We start from the raw sequence: 21088 nt of genomic DNA on the forward strand, positions 1-21088 counted from the left end.
TCCCCCCACCCCCGGCCCGTCGGAAATGCCACTCTTAACATGGCTGCGGTGCAGCAACGCCTGCGTCTCACACCCAACATGGACCCCGGGTACCGGCCCAGCCCCGGATGACAACACTCCGGAAATGCTCCGGCGGCGGCGGCGGAAGCGGAAGCGCCGCGGCGGTGGGGGCCGCGGGAAGCGTCGGTAGGGATTCTCCCTCCCTCTCAACCACAACAACAGCCCCGGCCCGGCGTAGGTAAGGCGGTGGCCGGTGGGCCCGGGGACGGGAGGCGGGCCGCAGAGCCCGGGGTGCGTGTGGCGGGCTGCGGGCTCCGGGGCTCCCGATTTCCTGGCTTTCGGTCTCGAGCCCCTCTCGGGCCTAGAGCTCCCGGGAAGGCAGGGATTGGGTCTGTGGTGCTTGGCCTTCTAGGCCTTGGTTGCGAGGTTTGCCACCTTGTCTGAATCGGGCTCAAGATTCCAGCATACAGAACCCTCGGTGGATCTCGATTTCTTCAACAAAAGGAAGGAGTTTGGCTGCGACCGCTTCTGGGACCCCCGTCCCCTCCGGGCGTCCTGAATTCCACGGTTTTAATGTTCAGTCTCAGCGTTTAAGCCAGTAAATTGAAGGGGGCGTGTAGTCCGCGTACTGAGGGGATGTGCCTGCGCCGGACCCAACGAATACATCTGTGAGAGACGCCAGCCCCGGGGTCAGGAACCCCAAGTGCTAGTCTTACCGACTCACTATGTGTCCGTGCCCAGGTCCATTACCTGTACTGTGGTAAGGATGCTTATCTGTAAAATGAATGTTTTGGGTGACTCTCATGCCCCTCCCAGCTCTGAAAAATCAGATTCTCAACTCCCTTTCAAGGAGGCTTTCCTTAGAGACAGACCTGAAAAGCGTGTCTTCCTTACATACTGTATAGCCAGGAGCTGACTGATCAAAGACGTGTATCGTGGTTTTTTCCCCCCGACCCCAAGCCGGCCAAGGGCAAATGGGCACCTAGGAAGGGTCTTGTGCAGTGGGGAGCTCTGTCCCGCAGACTTTGTTTTAGGACCTCATACCAGCAGTGTAAAACACACCAATCTGAAAAATAGGAGACCTTGGGTTTTTTTGCTGTTATCTTGCTGGTTCACTTTGGGCAAATTCTGTCCTCTCTCAGGACTTGAGATTTCTCATCTGGCAAATGAAGGTGTTGAATTGGGTCCCTGGTTCTTAAGCCCCCTCCGTATCCCGTACTCTCAGCACAACTGAAGAATAAAATAATGGCCCTATAAGGCCATGATTCTCTGGGGGAGAGTAAACGTGAGGTGTAGAGGGTACATATGTAGTCAGATAGATGGAAAAATCAGTGTGTGTAATTTTTAACTTTCATTTTTGACAATTACTGTGTAGGTGATCCCTAAACCTTCTTCCCTGTCTTTAAAATTTGTGATGCAGCGATTTTTATGTCTTGTTTAGGTAAAGAATTATTCCAGTAAGGTAAAGGAACATAGTGAAATAAAATTGGGCTGGAACTGGAACTGACGCGTTGGGTCCTTGCAGTTGTGTTTTGTGACTTTATGACTTAGGGCAACCCAGCTTACCTCTCTGGGCCTCACTTCCCGTATCTGGAAAATGAACGATTGGACTGGGTGATTCCTATACCCTTTCGGCACTGTAGTTGTTTGTTTTTTATCTGAGCACCTTGGTGGATGTGGTGTGTTATTTCTTTAGGCAAGAGAGGCTGTCCTAGGTAGGAGACATGGAAGATGTATGATATGAGAATGGGATCAAGTTAAGTGACATGAAGGATTACTTTGATATGAGCAAGCTGAAGCCAGTAAAAACTGAAGAAAGGCATTAGAAAACTGAAGGACAGGGAAGCCCTTGACCAGTTAAGATGATGACTTTGGGCGTTTTAAATGGGAAAGAGGTGAGGGTAATGAAAAGTAATTTAAGTTGTAAGAATTGAAATGAATTGAGTTGTAAGAAACTGGATAGAATGAATCTATCTCCACTCTGAGACTGTGAGCTTCATGGGAAGAAAGACTTTGTTACCATCTAGCACTTAGAAGGAAGTAAGTAATTGATTGAGTAAAGGATGGATTACTTAAAGGATAGATCAGAGGTGTCCAAACTTTTTTCAGTGGTTTTCACCAAGGGCCATATGCGGTAAAATACACAAATAGCTGGGCCACTCACTCGAGGTGAAGTACGTATTGCCTCACCTGGTTTATTTAAGTAAACTAAATATATTTTTGGAATTTGCTGCGGGCCAATAAAAAATGGATCGCGGGCTGCAGTTTGTATACCCCTGGGATAGATGGATGAGTGGATGGATGGAGAGATACATAGACAGATAGACAATAGCAATCAAGAAAAGGAGGAATTTCTCCAGAGAATTGTTACTAGTTAGAATGAGAGATTGATACAGAATTGTGAACATTTTATAAAATAAGAGGTCCCTAAGATTTCTGGTTAGCTGTAAGGTCAGTTTGTTTATCTGCCCTGTAAAGTATGTAAGAAGAGGCAAACAAATACCCTGGAGCATATGATGTGATCTGGGGAAGGGAGTAATTAGTAGAATAAGTCAGGGATGGAGGAGGATGTTGACAACGATTGACCAGGTATAGGAATTGACGTACCTTTACTCCCTAAATGTTAGTTGTGACATTTAGGGAGTAAAGGAGTGAATTTACATAGGTCTTTTATAGATATCAGCGGTTGCGAGAATTGTGAATAAGTGTTAACACCTCTATAATGGTAATAGAGGATTAAAAGGAAAATAACTCGATTTTATAAGCAAGGAAATGTTGGTGCTCCCCTACAAGAGGTGGAGATAGCCTTGAGGGCTAAGGGGCTAAGGATTAAAAAACTGATCAATTTTGGGAACAATTTGGGAACAACCAGAATGAACTGAATTAGCAGAGGATAGTGTCGTTTTGTTTGGGATGGGTGGAGATTGGAACTGGCAGGTTAGAAGAACAGTATACCGAAGAGGAACTGTGTTATGGAAGAATACTCACAAACAACACAGGCTTACTACTTAGAATGTAGTTGGGCTGCCAGGACAAAAATGGTGCTTCCTGTGGCTAAGGTCTGCAATAGACAGCCACAGAATGACTGTAGCGTACCCAGGGCTGCTGGAGGCTACTGTGTGGGGGCCTAAATTAGATGGACCACAAACCCTAATTTGTGAAAGAGGGTGCAGTCAGCAGGAGTTCTGTCAGAGCTTCCAGAAGCCCATCTCCAAGCACTGGGGCATAGACAGCCCAGGTGCGAGGACTGACTTGATGATAGGGGGGTAGTGTGAGGTGGGGAGTCTGAATCCCCCGTCCTGTGCCCTTGGGCAAGTGACTTATCTTCTGTGGTCCTGTGTCCATCTGAAAATTGAGAAAGCCATTCTTGGATAGGGACCTCTGGATGAGCTTTGATGTGTCTGTGAAACCCCTGCTGTAATTCAGTGTACATGAGGCTGCATATGTTTTGTTTTTCTCTTGGGGAGAAGATGTGCGGCTTTCATCATCATCTCAGATGGGTTTGTAACTCCAAAAAATTAAGAACTGTGTGACGAGGTAGCCTCTGTGGGCCCCTTCAACTTATAATATTCTGGGTTTCTGTATTTCTGTAGAATGACGTTTTTTTGAGGATTGGAGTTTAAGCTTCCAGAATTTGCTAACCTTAGAAATGACCCATTGCTGCAAACTATAGTCTTCACACATTTATGCTCACTTGTTACTTACACTCACCTCTCCCTTAACCTCTATGACTCCTTTGCTAAACCAACTGCAATGTCCCATCTTGATCTATTGCTGATAACTGGAATGCTCCTCCATTCTTTCCCTTTTAACCTGCTGCTGCTTTGAACCTTCCCTTCTTTGTTGACTTTCTCAAGTGGCAAATGGTAATATTTTTAGGAGATAGGGGTAGGAAGAAACTAAGACCTAGAAAGCTAGTTGTGGCAATTTTCTGTGCTCACTTGCTTTTATCCCTCATCCTAGTGAAAGAAAAGCAATTAAGAGAGTGCACCGTACAAGAGATCACTTGGGACTTTGCATGTCTTGCATGGTGTTTTCTTCTCACACAGGGATACCGGACTGCTCTTAATCTGTGCCTGGGATGAAGTGCTTATGGTCTAGCTGTTAGTTCACGTGAGTGAAGATGAAGCCAAGTTTAGCTGAAACAATTTGCTGTCCTTTACAGTTTGAGTGATGGGAAGGCAAGATACGTGAATCCTTTAATGAGGAAGCTTTTTATCTCCTGAACATTTCCAGGGGCACCTCCTTGGACTGATGGGTTTTCCCTGTCTCTAGGTCCTGTCCTGTTAAACCCCTAGTTATAGGACGGAGATCTTATCCTTTCCATCAGTGTTCCTCTCCACTAGTCCCTTCCCCACCAGACACTTAGAGTAGGGGGCGCTCTTCCGCCTACTGCTGAGTAGGTATTAGCTACATGACCAAGACTTCAATTCTAGGCATGATATGGCGAGTACACATACAAATTCACCTACACTTTCAGTGTTAGACCTGCTAATTTAGGCCCCTTGGTAATGTTAATGCCTTCTGTACGTTAAACCGATTTTTGTGGGCTTGCTGGAAACATAACCTCTATATGATGTTGTATAATGTCATATCTGTGAGTAAATATTTTTCTGAGTTCCGAACAAGTGGACTTGATGAACTCAGTGATACTTAAGATGCCCTCTATTTGGTTTAAAAATGCAAATGTAGTTTGTTTTAAAAATTCGAATGGGGCTACTGAATCTGATTCACTCAAAACCACAGCATTGCAAAAAAAACAAGGTACAATAAAAGGTGGAGTCATAAGATGAGGATGTAAATTAAATTATTAAGTGGTGTGGATTTGGTGAAGAAAAAGAAGGGGGAAGGGCTAAGAAAGATTTTTACTTAAATGATGAGAAGTCAAGCACATGTTATCCGTGAATGTTTAGAGTTGTCAAGATGCTTAAAGGTGAAGTGTGTGCTAAAACATAACCGCTAGAGACTTAATCCATGGTTGGATTGCTCTATACTGGTTAATCGTCTTGTTGACTCATTTCAGTGCTGAAGAGTAGCTGTTTATTATGGGTCTTTATTGGAGTCAAATCTGAGTACACGATTGCCAGGGTTATGGGCTTGTTGCTGAGTTTGAGTGCTGTGGTAGCAAATAGGAGCGTGAGATGGTTCTAGCAGCCTTGAAGCTACTGGCTGCATATGGAGACATGGAGAGATCCATCAGTCACCTGAGGATTTGTCATGAGTCAGGGCTTATCATCTATAGGCGGGAGATGGAGAGCTTTTCCTTTTCCCAGCACAGACACGACTAATAAAATATTGCTGTAGTAGAAGCGTATGTTAAGTCTTTCAGGGAGTTCAGAAAAGGGGGTGAGCAGAAGTTTTCAGAGTACTTAACATTTAAACTAGATTTTGAAGGCAGATTAAAAAAAGAAAACAGTGGTTTTCTAGGCAAAAAACTAAAAGGAAGGGAAGGACATTCTAGTCAGAGTTAATAGCTTAGTCCGAATGGAAGATCAGTGTGTTTGGGGAAACCAGGCTATTGGTGCACTTGGAGTGAGTCCTGAGGAGCAAGTGGGAAGGATTGAAAGATGAGCTTGAAAAGGTGGCTTGAGGCCAGATTGGAAAGATTTTACTCTAGAAACTGGATTCCTTGCAGGCTGATTTTGTCTTTGTTTGTTTTTTAACAAATATAATATACATGACCAATCTAAAATATTCAAAAAATATGAAAAGTAAAAGTCTCTGTCTTACTTTCCTAAACCTCTGTCTCCCTCTCCAGAGGTTAACCACTGTTAATATTTTGTCGTGGATGCTTCCAAAAATGTCCCATGCACACACAAACATATTTTTCCTTTTTCTTATATGCAAATTCTACATCTTGCTCTTTTCACTTACGCAAGCAGAGGAATGTTTTTAAAAGCTAACTCTAGCTTCCGTGTGGTATGGTAAGCATTTATTCAGCAGATTATTTAATGTGGGCCTACTGTGCCAGACCCTGGGGGTACAGTGGTGGCCATTACTTAGAAGCCATTGCAGTAGCCCGGTGAGTGTTGATAGAGGCCTGAGAGCCAGTGGGATTTGATGCAGGAGCAGTATTGTGGTAAAATTGATCAGAATAGCCAATCGACTGACTGTCGGAAGTGAGAGATCTTACCTTACAGATGAAGAAATTGAAGTTTGGAGAAATTGAGTGAATTAGCTAGGAAGTGTCTGAAAAGAAATTAGATTCCAGGATTCCTGGTTCCTTAGATTTTTACTTATTCTAAATAATGCGTTTCTGTATTCTCTACTGCTCTTCAGAAAACGATGTTCTGCGCCTTTTGTGTAATAATTTTATTAATTTGAATGTGGTCTGTACCGTTTGTTATAGCACTACCTTTGTCTGCCTGTATTTTAAAATAAATGTTTTACCTAGGTTTCATAGGGATAATTTCTGCATCTGGGTTTGGTGCTTTAGTCTATTCTCTGCTTGGTTTCAGGTGCTTTGAACTCAAGTAACCAAGAGGAGAGATTTGCTCTTTGATACTGGAGATAACGCAGCAATGGGTCCACGAAAGAAAAGTGTTAAAACTTGTCTCATGAATAATGAGATCCCTGAAGAATCTGTATCAGATGAAACGAAGGACTATATGAATCAACTTTCACATGAAGTGCTTTGCCATATTTTTAGGTAAGACTTTGTTTGGTTGACTTACACCTACCTGGAATGTGTAAGTACAAACAAATCCTAGAGTACGCTGTCCAATATGGTAGTCGCTAGCTACATATGGCATTTAAACTTACATTAAATAAAATTTAAAATCCAGTTCCTCAGTTGCAGTCGCCCTATGTGGCAAGTGGCTGCTGTGTAGGGCATCGCAGGTGGTGAAGACAGAGAATATGTATTTTGTGGCAGGAAGTTCGATTGGATAGCGTGGAGTTCTTATTGACTGATTTGTTGAACTGTTATTACAGTACTATACATAAGGCAGTGTTTCTGACTTTTCTGACTACCGTCTGCAGTGAGAAACACCCGTTTTGCTTAGTATGTGCATACACGTAAGTGATTGAAACAAAAGTTTAGTGAAATACCCATCATTACCATATGCAGTGCACGTATTACAGTTGTTTGGTGATAAGCTTTTTCAAAATCTTTTTCAAAATTATATTTTAATCCAAACTGCATTATAACAGTAGTTAAATAAACAAAAAACCCAAAACAAAACAATAGTTAAATAAACACAAAAATTCTAGTTCCCCTTGCTCCCTTCTTTCAGTCATTATCCATTCAAATAATTCCTAACATACTGGAGTTGGGTACCTGAGTTTGAATCCTGAATCTCATTTACTAGCGGGTGGACCAATGATAGATATAAAGATGTTATTATAAGAATTCAATGAGATAATGCTTTTAAAGCACTTAACACATTGTATGGCTTAAATGCTTGGTAAGTGTTAATGGTTATGATTGTGTACTGCCTATTTTCACATGGTCTTCATAATTATCATTTTAGTCATTGAGTTCTATTCTTGTGACACGATAATTACCTTTTCCCTAATGTCTGGATTGTTTCCAGTAGTTTATACAATTACAATGAACTTTTCGAAGCTTCTGGATTTTCATTTATTTTAGGTTATTTACCTAGGGGAAATTTCCGTAAATGAAGTTCTTAGAAATGTTTTGAATTTTTTTAAATTATTGAATATTTGCAGATTGAAAAATTGTAAAATAGTGATAGCAGAGTTACTTTGGGGAACCATAAGCATTTTATCTTTCTTATATAAATTTGTATTAGTCCTTATCTTCTGCAGTTTCTTATTCTGTGACGTAGTGTAGTTTTTGTTCAGTTCTGAATGGGAATAGAAGGTTCAATTAAAATAACACTTTTTGTTTTTGTTTTTTTAACATAACAATGATACTAGAGTTGATCTGGCAGAAAAAAGTCTGCCAGGATAGCTAAATTTTTTTGGTAAAGGAGTCTATAATCTTACCAGATGTTCAAATATGAATATATTCTAAAATATACAATAATTAAGTATTTGGTATTGGAGGAGATATCCAGACATTTGAGTAAAACAGACAAACTGCTTATATAGGCTCCATGTGCGGACTCAAATATATTTGGGGTCTAGTTTATGAAAACCTTGGTATTCACATCAATGAGGAGGAGCTTTGTGGATTATACAGCAGTGATGTCACAACCTCAAAACCATTTGGAGAAAAGAATAAAAGGATGTTCTTATGTCTCGTATCTGACAACTAAATTCTAAATACATCAGTGAAATAAACAATAAAGCTTTTACAATTCTAGAAGAAATCATAGGTAAAATTGTTTCCAGGCTTGTGTGTTAGATGCTGTTGAATAATTGTAGGACATGGGAACAAATTGGACCATATTTTAAATTGAGAGTGGATCAAATAACATTATTCAGTTCAAATAATATTCAGATGGAAGTATTGGGATCTAGAAGGATGTTACCCTGCTTATAATGTAAAAAAAACATGTAGCAAATTGGCAGAATGTAAGATGAACTGTGAACTAAGCTGAACACTTGAATTTGGTATGAGATGTGAATTCTAAAAAAAAGGTTTATTTTTAGGCTTCTAAAGTTTTTATCTCAGGACCCACATTGTAATTTTGTAGTAACTACTTAGCATGTTTTCATGAAACAAGAAAAACTGGCTTCCTTAGAAACCTAGTCTTTGCTCTATGTGCCATGTTAACACATCTTTTCTAAAATGTATTTGATCTGCCTTTTGAACTCTAGCCCATTGACTATATATGAAGGAAAAATACATTTGTTTTTCTGAGGGCAAATGTGATGTAAGATAAACTTCAGGTGATTACTGGTCTGTTTGTATTTAAAGGGAATATAATATTAACTCAGGCAAATACTTTGGATAACAATCATTTTGGGGGAAAATGTTTTAGTGGCAAAACTTGATTTAGAAAACAAATTTAATATTTTTCATTGCTTATAAAATGTGAAGTTGTATAGTTTCTGAAAATTGTCCTACTTATACTGAGTTATGGAGAATGCACATTAAGTTAGCAGTAATGGTTTTTCTGTAGAGAATTTGATTTGATTCTCTTTTTAAATAGTTTCCAAGGAAAAGGGAAAGGGGCCAGAGATAGAAAAAAATGGAGTAGAGAAATATTCAGCAGGCATACTTGGACTTTTGTTTTAGAATTAGCTTAATTTTTAGGAATTAGACCCACCTGTGTAGACATCCCTGCTCTTCCTCTCTCTTAACTAGGTGTTGACTTTTTGCAGATAAACTTTTTTGAGCCATGTCACCACTTGCAAAATGAAGTCAGCACCTACTTTATCATTGAGGGTTCTAGCAGAAAACACTCAGCTGGAACTGGAAGATAATTTAATGAAGGGACTATTTAGAGAGGTGTGGGTAGGGTTAAGGGAATCAATGAAGGATGTTGGAGAATTGAACTAAGGGACTAGCAACAGCAGAAAGCCTCTGTTTGTTCTTGACAGTGGCCAAAGTCAGCTGATAGCCAGAGGGGGAGGGTACACAGCAGAGCAGAGGAAGGAAGAAAATGGATTGGGGGTGAGCTGTGTGGCAGACAGAACAACCTATCTTGTCAAGTTGTGAAACAATAACTTCCTTACATTTTCTGTGACACAAACCAGCTCAATAAAGGGTAGTGTTTACCATTAAAAAAAGAAATGAATCTAGGTATGCATGAAGAATGTTAAAGAGAGAATGAGATTTTCTGGTCTTTCAAAATAGACATTGGTATCATTGGAAACAGAACAAAAGTAAAGGTTAGTTGAAAAGTTTCAGGAAGGAAGAAATAACAGGAGGTTGGAAAAGAGGAAATGGTTTTTCAGATGAAGTGTCTCAGTGCTTATGCAATACTTTTGTCAGAGTGTGTGGCTGAAAAGGTAAAAGATCTAGGAAAAAATTATATACAATATACTTAGTATACATATCTCTTGATGGAGAAAATAGTAGAGTTTGTGGGTGGTCTTAAGGGAGCAGAGAGGAATTTTTTAGCCCTTATAGGAAGTGGATCTTGTAAAAGTTTTGAAATAATGGTGGCCATGTTCAAATTGATCAGTTCTCTCTGATCTTCCTTACAGTCCTTTAGTTGCCTTAAAATGTACTGATATTTTTCTTCCTTTTTTTGTCTTTTGACAGTTCCTTTGTCCTTAAAAACTTAAAAGAAGTTCTATCAAATGCCTTGTGTAGGGAATGCAATACTTAAATATTTGCTGACTTAACCTGTTTTTAGTAAAAAGCCATATACGATGTTAATCTTAAAAACCCTGTGAATACCTAAGGTCTTATTTCATTTGAGAGGTAGGAGAATGAGGGAAGGAAACAAATAACCCATCAGGGAGAGAAATACTTAACCCACTTGATAAATACGAGTTTCTTTCTCTCACAAAGGTACCTCCCTCTGCAGGATATCATGTGTATGGAGTGTCTTTCCCGGAAGCTAAAGGAAGCAGTGACCCTGTATCTAAGAGTTGTGAGGGTTGTGGATCTCTGCGCAGGGCGGTGGTGGGAATACATGCCCAGCGGTAAGTGGATTTGGCCTGTAAGGTACAGGGGAGCCCTACGAGACACTAACAGTAATGTTCCCATCAAATGTTACTTGTCGTCTTGAGATAGGTCATCGGAATCACCTTGTAAGTAGGGAGGCAGGATTTTATCTAAATTATTTAGGTTAGTTTAGGTTAATACAATACATTTTGCCTGATGCTTGACTGTTTTAGTGGTCTGTTTTCATTTCCTGCTCCATTAAGGAACTACATCAGCCTGTTCCACAATATATATGATTAGAGAATACTTATTGAGCCTTTTATTAACTAAAGATATGTCTATCACATTAGACAAAGTATCCTTTGTTCTACGATGCAGGTTTTCATAATTTTCCTGTACCCCTTAATGCACCTCTGGTTAAACAAATATTTATCAGTTTTTGTAAAGCTGTGCTATAAGCCACAGAAATTCCATGTTTGGAACTTTAATTTCTGTAGCACTTTTAAAAGGCCCGTATTAGGTCCTGGAGATTCTCAAATAAGGCATTGGCCTTGCAGGTCAAACCATGCCAAATGGACTTCAGATAAAGAGAGCAGGAGAAAAGAAAGTTGACGACTTGGTTAAGCAGAACACACATGAAAGGCAAGAATTAAAATTAGGAGCCAGTCAGACTTCTTTTTGGTTAACATCAGTCCATTAATTAGTGCTTTTTTTTTTAACCTGTTGTTTAGCAATTTTAAACGTCTTTTAGCCACCTTTCATCAGCAATGTTCAGATTCTGATATTTAGAAAACTTGATAAGACTGGGTAGCCGGGAGCCTGGACAGAAGTGAAGGGTTGAGGAGATAATTGTCTTGGTCTGTCCTATTGTGTGGAACAGAAGAGACTATCTCTGGCGTGATGGAATATTGTACAGCTTGGGGTACTGTATCCTTGCAAGAGGGTCATCCGTCAACTGGTAACTCTTATCAGTTGGCCAACGTATTTACCAGTGTATACCTTTTGTGAAGAACATTATAAAGACCTGAGGCTAGCACTTGGCTTGGTAGAAAGCAAACCACAATCGTCTTTAAATACTTTAAAGAAACCATCCTAAGAGAGAAGGAGTCATCTTATTCCAGAGTGTGATCATTTATAGCAGGAGAGAAAACAGTAGGGCTGTGTGAAAATGACTGTCATTCCTTATATTGGATTTGCTTTAACAGAGGTTAGGCCAGCAGGGATTCTGGAGACGGGATCTGTATAAGGACGAGGATAGTGGAGCTCCCACATGATACAGGCTAAGAAGAATTTGTATGCACATTGCTGACTTCTTTCAGACTGGGAGAAATACCTTGAGCCCAAAGCTTCCCATCCCTGCACTGAATATAAAAAGAAAGTCACAGCACACAGTCTGTAGCCTAAATAAGCTCGTCCTGACCCTGATTGCTAGTGCATCCTGGCCTGTTCCCTGGGGTTTAAAGCCTGGTCCTCTGTATAATAATGCTCACTAAGGTTTTTATATAATACCTTATGGTTTACATATGTGATCTCTCTGGATTCTCATGCCATCTCTGTCAAGGAGGTTGAACTTGAACCACATTTTAGTGAGACGCAATGGGTCACATACCACAAAAGAGGATGGACATTGGCAGAGGTTAGACTTGGTTTTGAATTTGGGCTCTGCCACTGCCACATGATAGCTTTTAAACTCCTCCAAGATCTGTTTCTTTTTTTTTTTTTACATTTGTAAAGGGGGTGATAACCTTTTTCATCAGGTTGTAAGAATAGATAAGAAACATGTAAAATGATTAACACTTTGAATAGTTCAGTCAGTAAAGGTTACTATACAAGGTAATAATATGAACTGTTACTATAATTAGAGAGACCAAGTAATTTCTGAGGTCCCTTCTTACTCTTCAGTTTCATGATTGTAAAGTTAACATATCTGGAGTAGCCCTGTACAAACAGAACAACTTTTGAGAACTGTAGTGTGTAAGACTTAGTGACTTAGGCTTCATTTTTATTCTTGAGTGTTAATGTTTTTATTTGTCATTTGTGAGCAGACAGTTGGCTTTCTGACAACCTGTATTAAAAACAAAAAGCCCCAGATAAATAAAGTACCATCTATATGAGACTTGTTTCCCTACTTATGTCACCAGCACCTTCTGCTGTGGCAGTAACCTGCCTCCTTCTGTTCCCATCTGGTCGATTCCCACTGGGGAGCACAGCTGGCCTCAGAGATAAAGAGCCCTCTGCCAGCTCAGCGTCCTCTTAGTTTGGATCGCTTATATTCTCTTATCAACTTGCATCTGTCTTTGTGAAAGGAATGAATTGTCTAAAATGTTCAGGGAGTCATCGTTAAACCCAGGACAGAGTAAATAAGAAATGGATAGATGAAGAGAACCAGGTTTGAGGTGGGATTTAGGTTAGAACTATAAGCTTCCTGGAGATGAGGATCATAGCTCACTCGTTTTTTTGTTGCGTGCTCTGCAGAGCCCTTGAGGTCTTATGGACCAGAAAGTACTTTTGGGGAAGGAGGAGGGTGGTGTTGATCAGGTAGGTGGTCCTTCCTCACCCACCCATCATATAGTCCAGGTTATCTGGGTTACAAGTGTGTTGTTCCTCGTTGAAGATTTCTGTGCCTTAAAAGCAGCAACAAAAACAAAAAAAGGCAATAAGCAGTTAAAAGCCTCAACTATAAAGTATTAACTCAGAATAAATGAAGTTTCTGACACATTTTCTCTGTTACTAAAAGACTAGATTTTCTGTTTAGCTGTTTGTTCAGCTGTGTTAGTCTTATGAACATTTAAAAAGGAAACCTCTTTTTTTGTTGTGTTATCTTTTGGCAAAAATTACAAGCACCTAGTAAATGTTGATGAATGGAAAGATGAACTTGGCTCTAATACTTTTGAACTTCTCAGGTTTCACAGATTCCAGTTTTCTGACACTATTGAAGAAGATGCCAGACGTCGAACAGCTATATGGCCTTCACCCTAGATACCTTGAGAGGCGAAGGGTACGGGGTCATGAAGCTTTTAGCATTCCAGGAGTCCTGGAAGCTTTGCAGGCATGCCCAAACTTGGTGGTAAGTACATCTGGTTGAGCATTTGTCTTAAACTAGTTGATGAAATAAATCGAAAGAGTGATAGAACATGTTCACTCACATGTAAATTTCATTAATAACAAACTTTTAAGCTCCGTTGCATAGTTAATAACTTATGATACAGAAATATAAGCTTTGGATGCTAAATTAAAAGCTTTTTTTTTATGCTTGCTTTGGCATTTTCTAGGGTGTAGAGACCTCTCATTTGGAATTGGTAGAATCCATTTGGACATACATGCCACATGTTCATATTTTGGGGAAATTTCGTAATCGTAATGGAGCATTTCCAATTCCTCCTGAAAATAAACTGAAAATTCCTGTAGGAGCCAAAATTCAAACTTTACATTTAGTTGGTGAGTACCTGTTTCTTGGCTCACTTGTGACTCCTTAAAATGCCATATAACTGAAAATTCACTGAAAGGGAATAATGAGAATTTTAGAAATGGCTTTGTTGTTTGATGATGGCAAAAGATATGCTTGTGAGACTTGTATAAAAATTTCCCATTAAAGAGCTCTGGGTGGGAGGTAGGGGGGTGAGAGAAATACTGCTTCACAACCAGTCTATTTCCTTTTTTGAAGACAGTTTGAGTAGTTGAAAGTTGTTGGGTTTTTTGTTTTTTGTTTTCACAGAGCCTGAATCCTGCCCTTGTTCTCTAATATCCACCTTTTCGTCCTAGTTCTCCCCTCTGGAGGGGAGTTCTCCAATATAACTGTGTGTGATGTTGAAAATGTCCTATATTGATACTATCCCATGTGGTTTCCACTGTGGCTAATGAAACAGAAGGACTGAATGTTTTATTTTATTTAATGTTAATTCATCAAATAGCTACATGTAGTTAGTGGTCACTTTATTATACAGCTCAGCTCTAAAACACTGCGGAATGAAAATTCCTAGATCACTCTTATTTTAGTTGTATCTTCTCCAAGCAGGAAATTCTGCTGTATTCTTCAACCCAGATCCAGTGGGAAACTGCTGCTTCTCTTTTTCCCCGAGACATGGGGCAGGTGTAGTCTTTTCCCAAAGGCACCTTATTTGCGGTGCTCATAGTGTGCATTCTCCATCTAAATGTTCTCGGATATTATATCCCAATAATTTCAACCTAAGTAAATGACAAGGGCAAATATTTTCTCAAATTTAATTTGTTGATTTGGCTTAGGTTGCTGAAAGGAATTTGGGGGCCTTCTATTACTATAGTCTGACTTCTAATACTTACTTATTCAATGTTTTATTGAACACATACATATGGAGTATCTGCTGTTCCAAGCATTATTCCAGATGTTTTGGGGATGATCCCAAAGAACTGGAAATTACCACAACTGGGTCAGGTGGTGAAGGGAGAGCAGCAGGGGATGATAAGGAGTCGGTCTTAGATAAGACTTGTGCACAGTTATGGAAGAAGAGTAGAGCTCTCTAGCTACCTTTCATTTACAAGATCAGGGAGTAGTTTTGTTAGGGACTTGGATATCTAGTTTGAAATTGGATTTTAGCTGTTGTGCCAAAGTATATAATAATAAGCTCTGTAAAATCAGAGGTTTTGTTTTTGTGTCTTTATATTTACCATGTTTGTCACAGTTCATTGCAAATATAAGTACTTGGTAAATGTTATTGAACTGCATTAATTCATTTGATTCATTCAACAGTTTAACACTGTGATGGTGATACAAATGTGTATAGTAAATTAATGAACATGCTGGGGAAGACAGATAACTGTGTCCTTTATCTATAAAATAGATTTGGGGCAAAATATGGATTAGGCATAGGATGTAGTTGTCTGGATCTGTCTCACCCTTGCTACTTTGGGTTTTTTAATCAGAACTGCCACCATCATGGTAGATGCTAAACATCCCTTTGTGGATTCTGCAACCTGAGTCTCAGTCTGCACCCTGCTTCTTGCGTTTCCTCCTTTGCTTTCATCCCCAGTTTTATTCCCCATCTGTTGCCATACAGTGAGTCTACATAGTTCAAAGCTAACGTTAACTATGCTTTTTTGGGAGGACCAGGTTAAGGAGTCATCTGTACAGTGGGAGCGTTCTGTAGCATTCAGCTTTTAAAGAACTGTTCAAGTACTCCAGTATTGCTAGTTACTGTTGCTAAGAGGCCTTCTACTGACTCAAGTTTAAAAGTTTAAACTGGTTTTCCCAACTACCGCTTATTATTAGGTTGGTGCAAAAGTAATTGCGGTTTTTGCAATTATTTTAACTTTTAAACCGCAGTTACTTTTGCACCAACCTAATAAATGCCATCACGCTGGATCCTTGGTTTTTTCTCAGAGACGTGTCACTCCCCTGGCTTTTCTGTAGCCTACAGTGTTTAGACTCTTGGGCAAGTTTCTCGAACTGCTTCCTTCCATTTAGAATTTACAAGATTTACCTATTTCCTTTCTTCTTCCATATCTCCTGACTTTTCCTCCCACTCTGCATCCCCTTTCTTCCAGATATGGTCCTCCTCAGGTACAATTCCTAGCCTTAAGCCATTCATGAATCAGAAGGGTAAATATCTTTATCAATTTGAAATATTAAAATAAATGACTGGCGGGTTTCTCACTTTCTCAGTGTAATGCTGAATGGCTCTTACCACACATTTATAAATCCTTAAGATTCATACATTTGTAGAAATATCTTTAAGCTCTGTCTCTGGATATCATCCTGAAACAATCATATTTAAAGCCAGCTAGTCTACCTTTGTGTTGAGAAATTTTGTTTTCCCACTGGTGGGACATTGGGCATTGGTAGTCAGATAGTAATTTTGTGTATTCCTTCTACATCTTCTTTATTTTGCTTTCAACAACCTATTTTCATTTGATATCTACTGGGCATATATATCCTGGAAGGGTGAATTATGAGAAAGATTTAGAATTATGAGACTTAGTATGTATAAAACATAGAAACACTTTTTAATACTATCTTCCCATGTACCTTTTCGAAAGAAATAACAAAATACTAGTCTGGTTATGGTTTGTTTAAAATGTTCTTTATAAGACTGTTTTACACCAATCTTACAGACTTTTAATTAGGTAATTTGTTCTGATGAAAATAGCCATGAAGGATAAATTATCAGCTTGAAAAGTAGACTCTTGAACTTATACACAATATACAGTCTTTTAGTGATTTCCTTGTTTATTCTTTTTTTGTATATATGTTTTAGGGGTGAATGTTCCTGAAATTCCTTGTATCCCAATGCTAAGGCACCTTTACATGAAGTGGGTAAGACTCACTAAGCCACAGCCATTCAAAGACTTTCTTTGCATCAGCTTACGAACTTTCGTCATGAGGAACTGTGCAGGTAATGGTACATAGTTATGGTGGAATCCTACAAGTAGTAGCCTAAAGCAAACGCCATAGCTGCATTTGTAAGGGAAATTATATTTTGCTATTACTGTTTATGTTTTGTAACTTACTCACCTTTTGAAGATCAGTGTACTTTTTGTTTAAAGACAGAAGACACATGCTTTGTGTTTAACACTATCCCAGTGTCTCGACGTATTTCTTATAGGCACTTTTACATTTTATAGTATTGTTTTAATAGATTTCTATGTGCTTTCTTTGTCTCTGGCCTCCTAGTCGTTCTGCATGTAAATAATTATCTGACCTAATCTGCCTTAAAGCATAAAACACTGCTTTTCTGATACTACTTTTCTGTTCAGAAACCTTCAGTGTCTCTGCTTCCCAAGAGTGTTAAGTGGGAACTATTCTGCTTCTGAGTTCATAGTAACCAGCGCCCCTCTTGATATCACTTCTGACTCGTTTCTAAGATACACCTTTTTTTCTAGTCAGGCCTGCCTATTCACTGTACCCTGCAACCTTCACCTTAGTTTCTTTCCTTACACTTTATTATCATTTCCTGGTCCTGAGTTACACACTTCCTTCCTCCTCTTTACTTATAAACAGCCTTCAAGTTCTGCCTCTTTCTGCTTCCCTTACTCTTCTCTTTCCTTCTTTTTTTCTTTTTTTATATAGTGTAGAAGAAGTTATTTTTGTATTTGATATGTTCCATCTTTTTATAATTTTTTCATGTTAATTTTATCTTCATGTCAAGCACAAACTCTTTGACCAACAGGACCCTATGTCTTGTGATCATCTATAACACCTAATAAAAGAGTCATTGCTTAGAGAGTTATTTAAATGACTGAGCTATTTACATGAGTGAAGCATCAAATTTTCAACTTGGCTTTCCCCCCTTAGTTATTTTGAGCTCAAAACTATTGAGGCTTCAGGGAATTTACAAAAAATACTAAACACCTCTCCCGTGTTGCTGAAAAGGCCTTATGCTAAATAAATATATGGTTAACAGGCTAATGCCTTCATTCTATTAAGTAGAAATTGCAGCGAGGCAATACTTGGCTGTCATTTTCTGACATAGAATTTATAAATTATTTGTTTCAGCTGCTGATTTGAAAATTCATCTTCAAGGCAATTTATATTGTTTCATTGAATTTTTTTTTACCCTTCCCCATGCCAGGACCAACGAACTCTTTGAAATATGTCCCTCTAGTAACAGGCTTAGCCTCTGCCCGAAACTTGGAACATTTGGAAATGGTTCGAGTTCCTTTTCTTGGAGGTCTTATCCAACATGTAGTTGAAGACAGTTGGAGATCAGGTATTTGTTTTTCTTTAGTTACCAAATATTTTAAAAATCAATATAAAAAAATCATTGAGCATTTTACTTTTCTTTTGAGTCTTTTTTTTTAAAAAAATGCTTATTAGTAATTTCACTTTCTGTCTGTTGTATTTCATGGAGAATAAGTAACCGTGAGCGCGAGCTAGTATTCATTTCTTTTTTATGCAGTGTTAAATCTTCCCAAAATAAATAATACAGTGATAGGCATGTTTTCTGGCTTGTTAATACTTACTACTTAGTAATACATATTTGGAATCTTTCTGAGAAACGTTAACAGGGATGTCTGTTGCCCTTTGATGATGAGATATTTTTTGACTTGGATGCCCTAGGCCTACAAAAAAACTCAGGTATTAGTGATGTCAATATCTAACATTTGTTTAGTATTTTATAGTATATAAAATGCTTTTATGTTTATCACTTGGATATAGATCCATCCATCAGATGATGGCTTTTAAAAAGAAAAATCATTTTACTCTCTAAGTCCTTTATATTTTAAATAATGATGTGTAATATTAATAGAATGCTCTCTGTGTTAATCGTCTTCTCATTGCAGCAAAAGTACCAAGAAATTTGGCTAGATAGATGATTAATAGTTGAGAACTGAAAAATCTAACTTTGGATATTCAAAGTATAAATGGAAAATCATCAAGTACCATTTGTAAAAATAGATATTATCATTCACAATGTTAATGATAATGGTACTTTAAACCCAACAGAAACGCATAATGTATTCTTCAGGAGACGGACGGTCAAGATTGTCCATAGTAACGTTGTTCATAGTAACCCCAAAGTGAAGACAGCGCACATGCCTATCAGCAATAGCATGCAAAATTAAAATATAACATATTCACGCAATGGAATACTGTGCAGCAATGAGAATGAACAAACTATAGCTTATATGCAACAATGTTCATGGATGTCATAAACAAAATGTTTAGTAAAAGAAGCCATGTACAAAAGTGTACATACTGTGTGATTTTATTTATAAAAGTTCAAAACAAATCAATCTTTTGTGAAAATTCATCAAGCTATGTATACATTAATGATTTGTGTACTTTTTTTGCTCTACCGAGGGTCCCAAAAAATGTACACACGACTTGTATTCATCTTTTGTTATTGGTATATATTGAGTATTACAATTTTAATACAGTTTTTTCCTTTCTGAAAATGTGTATACATTTTTTTGGCACCCTCTGTATAAGTTTAAAAAACATGAAAAAAAACTAGTTGAAATTAAAGTAGTGCTGGTCTTATTCCTTATAATATGTTGGAGGTTCAAACTTTGGCCAGAAAATGTCGGGATCCCTTTTTTACAATTCCCTCATGAGCTTCTGGTTTTCAGTGAATTCTTACTTAAAAATCTAAATAATTTGGACTAATTTTTAGATGCTGTCAAAACGTATTTTTAGAATGACAGTATCTGTTTTCATCTTTTTTTTAGGAAATGGCTAGTAGTCATAATTCATCTTGAGATATTAATATAAGTAGAAGAACAAACAGACTTACTTTTAAACAAATAGTTATCATCTAAAGTGTGTATAAATGCTTTAATAAAAATGATGTGGTCAAATGAAATGTTTATTGTTTGTTCCTTTTCTCCTTTAACTAGGTGGTTTTAGAAATTTGCACACTATTGTTTTGGGAGCTTGCAAAAACGCTCTTGAAGTAGATCTTGGTTACCTCATCATCACTGCTGCCCGTAGGTATGTTTCCTCTTCACCTTGTGTCTTTTGTTTAGAATTTTATGTTTTTCCCTTTTTTACAAAAATTTGGGGGATTGTGTATATGAAGTTTGATCATGCGTTATTCAGCTGTAAAATACAAAGGAGTTGTTTTACATAGCAATAGGGTTATCACTTAGTGGTAGCTTATGTCATAACTGATGACCAATTGGTCTGCACTCCAGACCCAGCAAGCTCTGAAAGGGTGTGGTCTCATCAGAGAAAAGCAGTCACCTGTCTGGAAGTGCCTGAGAGCCCAACCAAAGTCAAGCACTGATGCTCCGCTGCCTGTAGCCCTCTTGGGAAGTGTTGTCTCAGCCTCTGCGACTATCGGAATTGGCGTTAGTTAGTTGCAGATAATATTTGCTATTTAGAAATCAGTGTTTTAAATAAGCTTTTTCAGAGTCCTGACCTTGTAACACCTTTATATTTTAACACACTTTCGTATCTACTTTATGCCACATTTACTATTTCCTGTGTTATGAAAAGTGCCTCTATTTCCACTTTTATAAATATTATTTAAATTGAATTAACCATTTTTCATTTATTCAAAAAGAAAACTTACTTTCCATCAGTAGAATGTTAAGAGTATAAATAAACCCATTTCTAAGTTTAATTTAGTAGGTTTTGTTACGTACTGTAGAACTATACTCTTTGTTAAAATGGGACTTAACAGCTAGCATAAAAAATACGTTATAGAAATATCAGTACCAGACACAGATTAATCAGATCTCCTTGACTTAATCAGATTTAAGGAAGCATTAGAAAGGATTTAAGACTCTTACTGTGTAATTCATTGTTACTTAGTGTAACTTCAGTGTGCCACCTAAGATGTGCCCACATTTTGCAAAATACTCCTTTAAAGGAAACACCTCTTTAATGGAGGGGAAAACGTTTGCATTTGACACTTCAGTAAGATAAACTTCTTTCAGAGCCTTACATTAGTAGAACCTCTGATTCTAATGGCTTTCATTTTACTCTGCTGTGTATCTCTTTGTTTATAGGTTACATGAAGTTCGGATCCAGCCTTCCTTAACCAAAGATGGTGTCTTTTCTGCCCTAAAGATGGCAGAGTTGGAGTTCCCCCAGTTTGAAACCCTTCATCTGGGATATGTAGATGAGTTTTTGCTGCAGAGTAAGACTTATCCCATTTTATTCCCTAGAATTGCTGTAGGGAACTTACTTGACAAGCTGAC

At 38.3% G+C, this 21088-nt stretch overlaps 1 protein-coding gene across 5 annotated transcripts in view; it reads left to right on the forward strand.

The window, feature by feature from the left end:
* Positions 1–112: 112 nt before the first annotated feature.
* The window catches only part of FBXO38 (F-box protein 38), a 46688-nt gene continuing 25712 nt past the window's right edge, over positions 113–21088 (forward strand). For 3 of the 5 annotated variants that reach the window (XM_019734360.2, XM_019734362.2, XM_019734363.2), the window contains exons 1-9: positions 113–238; positions 6459–6649; positions 10373–10506; positions 13372–13535; positions 13741–13906; positions 16699–16836; positions 18013–18150; positions 19781–19874; positions 20897–21027. In XM_019734360.2, the coding sequence (XP_019589919.1) occupies positions 6522–6649; positions 10373–10506; positions 13372–13535; positions 13741–13906; positions 16699–16836; positions 18013–18150; positions 19781–19874; positions 20897–21027 (1093 nt within the window). In that variant the 5' untranslated portion in view covers positions 113–238; positions 6459–6521. Of the gene's footprint in view, positions 239–641; positions 761–6458; positions 6650–10372; positions 10507–12948; positions 13007–13371; positions 13536–13740; positions 13907–16698; positions 16837–18012; positions 18151–19780; positions 19875–20896; positions 21028–21088 lie in introns of those variants that run through there. The other 2 variants (XM_019734361.2, XM_074313735.1) reach the window with 2 other exon arrangements.

Source organism: Rhinolophus sinicus, linkage group LG10 (genome assembly GCF_036562045.2).
Source record: "Rhinolophus sinicus isolate RSC01 linkage group LG10, ASM3656204v1, whole genome shotgun sequence".
Taxonomy (NCBI): domain Eukaryota; kingdom Metazoa; phylum Chordata; class Mammalia; order Chiroptera; family Rhinolophidae; genus Rhinolophus; species Rhinolophus sinicus.